Genomic DNA, 9,192 nt, shown 5'->3' with positions numbered 1-9,192 from the left:
CCCTATTGTTATTTTTTGCTTTCCCTGAGACGTTTCCTTGCACGGGGGGGGGGCACTTTTCGCATTAACGCATTACATACACTGGTATTTCCAAAGGTTAGGGCTGCGGCTATAGTACTGAAGTATTGGCAGCGATACTTTGTGGCCCATACTAGCTGGCCTCAACATCGCAGTAATCCCTCTGATTCACTCTTGAGTCCTGCGAATAGCTTGGGAGCTAGGTGTCGCTTTTTTTTTTTTTTTTTTAATTAGCACAGTGAATTCTAGAAAAGTGAAAGTGCTCTACCTGGGAGTTGGGGGGGGGGGGGAAGGAGCTAAGACTGCCTAAGAGGAAGCTCACTGTCTTCGAGAAGGCCTGCCTGCCCCAGAGCCTCAGGAGATGTGCCCTGGAGTCAGGGTGTGTTTCGACCTTTTACCAGGCTTCCTTGCAATCTCCTGGTTTTACAAAACAAAGGCCCCACTTTTCCTTACTGAAAAATTTCGTCCCGAAGGAAAGGGACTCTGGCCCCAAAATGGGGGGTACTCTTTCACTAGTTCCAGGCTTTTTTTCTTTTTCTTCACATCCCCCCCCTCTTTTTTTGAGACAGGGTTTCTTGTGTATCACTGGCCAGCCTAGAACTCGAACTCTCTTTGTAGACCAGGCTGATACAATCTCAAGGACCCTCCTGCCTCTTCCGTGCTGGGCCGGGATAAAAGGCTCGGCCCACAGGTCCGTCTGTGCCCCACCCACGTGACTGGTGACCGCTGAAGCCAGGTCTTCGGGAGTGGAGACAGTTGTGAGCTGCCTTGTGGGTGCTGGGAACCGACTGCCGGGTCCTCTGGCAGAGTGGCCACTGCTCTAAACGGCTGAACCGTCGTCACTCCATCCGCAAGAAGTCACAGCATGCGTACAGCTTCTTCCACAATTTTTATTAGCGGCTCCTGAACTAAAAACTCCGGGGGTCTGGAGCCAAATGGCTGCCGGCTTCGTCTGAGCTGCCCTCCATGGAACGTTGGGACACTGAGACAGGTAAGCAGGCCCGGCTGAGAGTGAGGCCCGTGGCACCCTGTTGTGTGCGCGGGTTCGATCCCTCAAAAAACAGACAACCAAAAAAAAAAAAAAGATTTGTTTTTTACTTTCTAAAAGCACATTTTCGTGAGCTGTCTCTGAGTACAGCAAGCGCTCAGAAGGCCAGACACTTGCTCCACTTATGGCTCCCTTCTTCAGGACACCCTCCCCAGGCTCTCTCAGCGGATGCTTTTCTCTAGAGAAGTACAGGGCTATGAAAACCCCCTCTGACTTCGGGTTTCCGTGGCTCGTCCCGCCGCCACCGGGCACGGGAGGGCGTGGGAAGGCCGCAAGAAACTCGGAGAGGCCGGGGCTGCTGGCAGGGGGGCGTGGCCGCCGCGGGCCGGCCGCCGCGCAGGCGCGCTGCCTCCTCCGCGTGAGTGCGTGCGTTCCGGCGCGTGTCCCCGCGCGGGCTCCGTAGCGCGTGTGCCGCCTGACGCAGCCCCGCGGGCCCTCCTCCCGCTCTGCGGCGGCCGCGGCCGAGAGGAGTTCGGGGCGGGCCGGCGGGCGGGCGCACGGGCGGGAGGGGGGGCGAGGCGGCGCGCCGCGAGAGGAGGCGGCGGCGAGAGGAGGCGGAGGAGCAGTAGGCACCGCCATGGCCGCGGCGCTCACCGACATGGCCGACCTGGAGGAGCTCTCCCGCCTCAGCCCGCTGCCCCCCGGCAGCCCCGGGTCCGCGGCGCGCGGCCGGGCCGATCCTCCGGAGGAAGAGGAGGAGGAGGACGACGATGAGGCGGAGGCGGAGGCGGTGGCCGCGCTGCTGCTGAACGGCGGAGCGGGCGGCGGCGCGGGGGGCGGCGAGGCGGAGACCATGTCGGAGCCGAGCCCCGAGAGCGCCAGCCAGGCGGGAGGGGACGAGGACGACGAAGAGGAGGACGACGAGGACGAGGGCAGCAGCAGCGGCGGCGCCGAAGAGGAGAGCAGCGCCGAGAGCCTGGTGGGCAGCAGCAGCGGCGGCTGCAGCGGCGATGAGACGCGCTCGCTGAGCCCGGGCGCGGCGAGCAGCAGCAGCGGCGATGGGGACGGGAAGGAGGGCCTGGAGGAGCCCAAGGGACCCAGGGGCGGCCCGGGCGGCCCGGGCAGTGGCGGCGGTAGTAGCAGCAGTAGCGTGGTGTCGAGCGGCGGCGACGAGGGCTACGGCACCGGGGGAGGCGGGAGCAGCGCGACCTCCGGGGGCCGGAGGGGCAGCCTGGAGATGTCGTCCGACGGGGAGCCACTGAGCCGCATGGACTCAGAGGACAGGTCAGTGCGCCGCCGAGGGGACTCTTACGGGACCCCGTCGTGGGGACTCGGGGAACTCCTTCCTAAATATCTCTCGGGGACTCTGCGTGGATCCCGTCTAGGGGACTTCTCCCGGACCCCACCGAGGGGGCTCAGGGGACTCTCCTTGGACCCTGTCTAGGGGACTCCTCTTGGACCCCATTGGGGCGGCCCCTTTGCCCTGGCCCAGCCAGCGGGCCCTCCTTGCTGCGATCCCCTCGCTGTAGCTAGACTCCCCGGCTCTGCTAAGGGGTCCGAGGGGACTTTCTCGCCGCGGTCCTTTCAGTTTCTTGCCCCTCCTTTCCGACCCCGCCCGCTCGCTCGCCCTGGGAACGGTTTCATCGAGATCTCCCCTTGCCTCCGACTCTGGGACCCCAGACCCGGAATACTTTCCCTCCGCGATCTCCCGCCCCCTGAATTTTCGGCCCCTCCCCCAGATCTCAACTCGGAAATCCCTGGCGGCCGCCGCGCCCCTCTCTCGCCACCGAGCGGCTTCCAACTCCTCACCATCCCCCTCAACTCTCCTTTCCCCACCCTCCTTCCCTCGGCGCGGCTCTCCCTTTGGACCGAAGGACGACTCTGTCCCGGAGACAGCCCCCCCAAAGTGGCCCAGACGCTCCAGCCGAGCTCCAAAGGCCCTTGATGTACACCTCGGTACACAAGGTTAGCTTCGTGCATCGGTGTTCGGGAACACTTGTCAGAACTGTAATTGACAAGTGTTTTCCAATATGGCTGATCTCCTGGATCTCACAGAACTAACTTGTGCAGGGAGGAGACCCCAACCCTGGTTTTTCTTTACTTTTGAAAAGACTGTTGGTTTGTTTTATGTAATCGCTGCTCCCCAAATCCCTCATGTAAGTCAGTTGTATCATCTCTTAGGGGATTTGAATCTTGGTCATCAAATCTGGGCGAAAGTTTAAAACAGAAAGACCATTGTGGAAAGGAACAGTGTGAGCTGATGTCCTTTACAGTAACTTTGCCGAATCGGAAAGAATTGAAGTCACAAGATGCAGCCTCGAAGGTTTAAAAAAATTAGGATATGGCTTTAAAAACGGCACTATATAGTGATACTTTGATGTGAGAGTCACCTCCCCCTTGGTGATTTTTTTTTTTAAAGTCACATATGGGGGAGGTGTCTGGAGGAATTGGCTCTTTTTTAGAGCTTGTTCGAAGTAACAATGCACTACCATTTTGCTAGATAGAACATTTAAGAAATGTAGCATGCTTCGGTTGCTGCCCTAATTTCTGATTGCTTTGTAGGATTTCATAATCGAAGTGGTCGATTTTTAATGTACTTTTAAAGGAATCTCGTGTTCATTATGCTCCTAAAGTGCATTAGCATTTACTTTTGGCCATCTGCTAGTGTTTTGATGAGGGATTTATAAGCCAATAGTGATTTCTCTCCTTGGACTGTATTTTTTGGTGGTGTTGGGGATATCTGGGTAATCACATTAACCCAGTTGCTGTCACTTGACAATTCAATCTTATCTACTTTAGCCTCTGAACACTGTGTTCACACCCACCAGCAGGCTTGGATTTTGATTTGATTTTAAGTTTAAGCATTCTGAAATATTCAGGAATTCTGGTTGCTAACCAATAAAGATGACCATGTTATATAGTTAATGATATAGGAATTCTCTTTGACTCTTTAAAACCTAGACAAGTGAGTACTTGTTCCCACTCCTCCACCATTCTTTACAACAGGGTTTCTCTGTAGCCCAGGCTAGTCTGGGATTCACAGAAATCCTCAGCCTCCCAAATGCACGAGTCACCATATATGGAACTCACGAAATGAATCTTGAATGGGTGTAAAACAGACTGCTCCTTAGAAAAACATAGAAAAATTGTGCTGAACTGGGTGGATTGTAGTTGGAGATAGTATCTTTAAAAAGAATTAAAAGTTCATGTGGGACAGCTTATTTGGGGGTTGCTCTTTGCTGCAGGAAGCTGTTACTCAGTAAAAACCTGTCTGTCCTCAAGAAACACTAGTTGATTTCAAACTACACAATGAAGCATGTGCTATTATTCACCAAGTGCAGCTCTTCTGTTTGCTCTTAGCGCACACATGTGCACATTCATGTTTGCCATGTCTCCATTTCATCCTCACATTTATGATGCATGAAAGGGGTTATTTTAACTTTCATTTAGCAGATAGGGAAGCAAATTGAGTGTCTCACTGAGAATAGTGCTTGTGGAGGAGCAGCTGGATGTGAAACAAAGTTCGCGATTCTTCTACTTCTTCCTCACAAGAGCTGGAATAGTTCACTTTTTTTTTTAATATTTAAAGAAGAAAGGGTTTATTATTTTGGCTTACAGTTCAGGGGGGTGGTAACACCCATCATGGCAGGAAATACATGGCAGCATGCAGGCAGGGGTGCATTGGGACAGGAGAGGAAGCTGGCTGGTCACACAGTATGTCCACACTATGAGATGGGTTCTGTGGTTTGTTTTTAGATATGATCTCTGTGTAGTCCTGGCTGTCTTGGAACTCTTGTTTGTAGACCGGGCTGGCCTCAAACTCAGTCAGAGATCCTCCTGGGTCTTTCCATTGGACAACACATGGCTGAGAGAAGAAGCTTGGACTGTGTCACACCTGCACCTAGACACCCTAGGGAGCTGTCTAGAGCATGGTTTGTGGGAGGGAGGAATAAAGTCCCTCATGGCAGGGGAAGCTGTGGACCAAACAAGCGGTGTATGCCTTAGAGGTGTTGCTGCTCCCTCCCCCATTGCTTCCTTTCAAGAGACATTGAGTTTCTGGTTAAGCAAGAGTTCAGTAATTTGGTTTCGTTTGGTATTAAATGTCTTAATTTTGATATAACTTAGTGAAGAATAACATTGTCATCAAAATTTCAGGTAAGGTTAAAACAGTCAACATGCTTCCTTTTTCCTTTAATTTTTAAACATTTTATGTATTGGTAGGCGTGCACGTATACCATGGTGCACTTGTGGAGTTCAAGGAGGACTTGCTAGTTCTCTCTTTACATCTTGTATGGTCTGTGGGAATCAAGCTCACTGGCTTTGCAGCTGGCTTTGCAGCAAATGCATTTACCTCCTGAACCACCTATTGGCCCATTCTTACTTGCATAATGCTTTTAAACACTGAAGAAAAAGACTATCGTGGTGATCATTTCAAGGCAATAGCTTTTATCACCTGTGTGAAGAACCACTACTAGTCAACTTGGATTGTAGCCTTGATGGTTTTGAAATACCTCCTGTTGGCTTTGAGTTTTCTATGTCAGAGTTGGTTTAAGTTGGGAAAAGATCCAGTTTTTTTGTTTGTTTGTTTTGTTTTTTTCTGATGTAGAATGGCCTGATGCTCATTATGTAACCCAAGCTAGTCTCAAACTCATGGCAGTCTTTCTGCTTCGACCTTAGTCTTCTGAATATTGGAATTACAGGTGAGCTGTCATGCTGCCTAGTATCCAAAATTCTTGATTTCCTCTTTAGATTGCTCCAATCTGTAGATTCATAGTTGATTTCCTGGAAGGGACTTGTATGTTTTGTAATGGATGGAAAGATAATAGACTAAAAGTCCTTTTAAAACGTTGAGACTTCTGTGAGAGCGAGTCCTACCACACCTAGCTCAGCAAACTTGATTAATCAAAAATGAAAAATGTCAGGTTTTATTCTTTGCCAGTCGTATTTGTTATTTGTTGAAGTTGCAGTGGAGAATTTAGTTATAGTGCAGTGGACCGTAAATGCCACTTCAGCACAGACCACTTATGCAGTTTGGCAGGAGCTTAAGTAAGTTCAGTGCCTCAACACTTGCATAAGGCAGTTTGCAGCATCAATATGGACTAGGTGGTTTTACCTAGCATGGACTGGGAAGGAGCAAAGGGAAAGCCACAGAGTTCTTTGAGCCAGATTAGACCCCTGATAAGTGTTTTATTTAGTTTGTGTATGGGTGTTTTGTCTGTGATTATGTCTGTACCACGTGTGTGCTTGATGCCATTGGAAGCCCTGGGACTGGAGTTATGTATGATTCTGAGCCACCATGTGGTTTTGGGAATTGAACCCAGGTTCTATGGAAGAGTAGCTAGTGTTCTTACCAACCCAGTGATCTGCATGCAGCTCCTCTAAGCCTTTTCTGTTTCTATTTTATTTAGTTTCTGATACATTTAATTGCTTGTTCACTTGTAAGTGAAACAAGCTTTTAAACCCTCAAAACTCAGTTTCCCTGGGGAGTGTGGTGCACTCCTGTAATCTCATCGCTGATAGGCAGAGGCAGGGAGATCATGCAGCTAGTATGAGGTTGGATTAGCCAGGGCTTGTATCCAGATCCTGTCTCAAAACATCACCCCTCCCCAACCCCATCCTCCCCAAATGCAACCAAATGCAAACAACACAACTTACTGCTTTTCTGGCCACGTTGGGGTGGCCTGGGACTTTTTAGCTCAGGCTAGCCTTGAACCCATGTTGATTCTCCTGCCTTGGCCTCCCTTGTGCTAGAATTGCAGGCATGAGCCACCATTCCCTTAAATATTTTTTCCTCTACATTTATTTGCTTGTTTATTTATTTTGGAGTGCGTGTGTATATTATGGTATTGGAAGCAGAGAACAACTTGTGGGAGTTGGGTTTTTCCTTGTATCATGTTGGTACTTGGTTGTCCTCATTGTCTAGATCCCCTGAAACTGAACTTAGAGACAGTTAGTTGCAAGACACCATGTGGGTGATGGGAATCAAACCTGTATCATCTTCACTGCTGAGCCATCTCTCTAGTTGTCCCCCTCTTAAAAAAATATCTAGTCTAAGCTAAACCTGAAACTCACTTTGTAAACCAGACTGGCCTCAAACAAATTGGGTGCTGGGATTATAGACAGGGTCACCCATACCCGATGGCAGTTTTTAAATAATTTTTTTTTGTTTTTACTTTCTTACACATTTATTTGTATGTGGAGATCAGATGGCAACTTGTAGGAGTCAGTTCTCTCCGCTTATTTTCATGTGGATTTTGGGGATTGAATTCAGGTACCCAGACTTTGGCAGTAAGTGCCTTTACCCACCCGAACCACCTCACTGGCCTGGCAGATTTTGGTTTTTCGAGACAGGGTTTCTCTGTACCCTAGCTGTCCAGGAACTCGATTTGTAGATCAGGCTGGCCTCGAATTCACAGAGATTCACCTCACATTTTTTTTAATGCCTATTTTTGATTACGTTACTTTTTTTGCAATTTATAAAAATACTTTGTTTTTGTTTGTGTCTGTGTTGGGTATTTGTGAGTGCAGGTGTCAGAGATGAGATCCCTTGGAGTTGCTTGTGAAGCAGCTGCTCAGAGTGGGCGACTGAGAACAGAACTTGGGTCCTATGCAAGAGCTGTCTTCAGCCCCCCCCCCCCCCCGAAATGTTTTTTTTAACAAAGTGAAAGGTCACACTTTAGAATTGTATTAAAGTCAGGTGTTTCCACTCTTAGTCTTATGATTGCTCTGTCTCTGACGAGATGAGAACTGAGGATGGAGTCATGCTGAAGGGCTGTGTGCTTCAGAAACTCTGTGCTTCAGAAACTCTGAAGTGGGGAGTGAGTGGCCAGAGAGTAAAGCAGCTTGCTTGTTTTCCACAGACTGCATTTCATCATTGTTGCATAAAGTCCCATTTGACCAATTTAGTGAATGCTGCTGGGTCTTGGGGAGAAAAATCCTTTGTCTTTCTCGAGAAGTCATTGTGAGGATAGACAGTAATCTTTTTTTATTTTGATTAGAAAAACCCATTTTGGCTGTTTGGTTTACAATGATAATGGGTTGTAATTAGAGTAATAATAATAATGCTATCTTGGTTTTGGTTAATGATTTTTAATGTGCTTCTAATTTTTTTATGATCAGCTCAGTGTGACAGAACCATATATTTTACTTACCTTAAGCGGTCTCTCCAGCCTTTCACCCTGAGTTTTTATTCATTTATTTTTTGAGATGGTGTCTTACTTTTTTTTTTTTTTTTAACTGGCTGACTTGGAACTTACAAGACCTGCCTGTGTCTCCCAAAGGGCTGACATTAAAGGGTTGCACCACCATGCCTAGCTAGAGCAATCCTTTTAGTAAGTGGCAGTATTATAGGTGAAAACAGAACCGCCTATTACCAAAATTGTGTTTTCCTTGTTAACAATTAAATTCAGGATCTTTTGTATGATCTTAAGGCGATCTACAATTCACTTAGTTGTAGTGTGCTCTTCCTCACTCGGGAAGCTGCAGGTTTTCTAGACGTGGCTCTTGCTTTATGACCTGGGCTACATAGCAAGACCCTGAGTAAAAAACAACCCAACCCAACAAAGAAACCTAAGGTTATATTGTTCACTATGATCCTATTAAATTCGCTTAGACCTAAAATTTTCCCTTCCATTTTAAACAATTTTTATTCCATATATGTATGGTCGTCTGTTTATTTCCCTTCTCCCTTCTTGAGACACAGGGTCTCATTGTTCAGACTAGCGTGGTGGAATTGACTGTTGATCAAGCTGCTTGTCCCCAATTAAGATTTCCCTCAGGTAACTTGAGGTTGTATCCAGTAGAAAACGGAAGCTAAGTAGGAGACTACCCTTGAACTTTATGCAATCTTCCTCTTGCCCTCTGAAATGCAGGTTTCCAGGTGTGAGTCACGCACCTGGCCTCTTGAGGCTGGCCCCCCCCTCAGAGGGTTACAGATTTGTCACACTAAGTGGCTAGCCAGCCCATGGTCTGTCCTAAAAATGGGACTTTTGGAATACTTGTTTTATAGGCTATAGATGTGGTTCTGTCCCTCACTCCCTACAGCCACTAGGAGTTTGTGATGACTAGGTGAATTGGAGGGGTCCTAAAGATCGTGATTTTTGTTAATAGGGGAAAAAAAGCTTGATCTGTTAGAGATTAGGGAAATTCTTACTGGAAGCCTCAAGTCAGAACTCATTTGTCTTGAA

General features: G+C 48.4%; 1 protein-coding gene across 5 annotated transcripts in view; it reads left to right on the top strand.

Moving 5' to 3' along the window:
• The first annotated feature begins 705 nt into the window (after nt 1–705).
• Aebp2 (AE binding protein 2) overlaps nt 706–9,192 on the top strand; it is a 41,264-nt gene continuing 32,777 nt past the window's right edge. For 2 of the 5 annotated variants that reach the window (XM_050135204.1, XM_050135202.1), the window contains exon 1: nt 1,557–2,290. In XM_050135204.1, the coding sequence (XP_049991161.1) occupies nt 1,644–2,290 (647 nt within the window). In that variant the 5' untranslated portion in view covers nt 1,557–1,643. Of the gene's footprint in view, nt 1,010–1,556; nt 2,291–2,340; nt 2,972–9,192 lie in introns of those variants that run through there. The other 3 variants (XM_050135205.1, XM_050135207.1, XM_050135206.1) reach the window with 3 other exon arrangements.

Source organism: Alexandromys fortis, unplaced genomic scaffold (assembly GCF_014885135.2).
Source record: "Alexandromys fortis isolate MF-2015 unplaced genomic scaffold, M_Fortis_MF-2015_v1.1 scaffold_21, whole genome shotgun sequence".
Lineage (NCBI taxonomy): Eukaryota > Metazoa > Chordata > Mammalia > Rodentia > Cricetidae > Alexandromys > Alexandromys fortis.
This window is presented reverse-complemented; position numbering and strand designations above follow the sequence as displayed.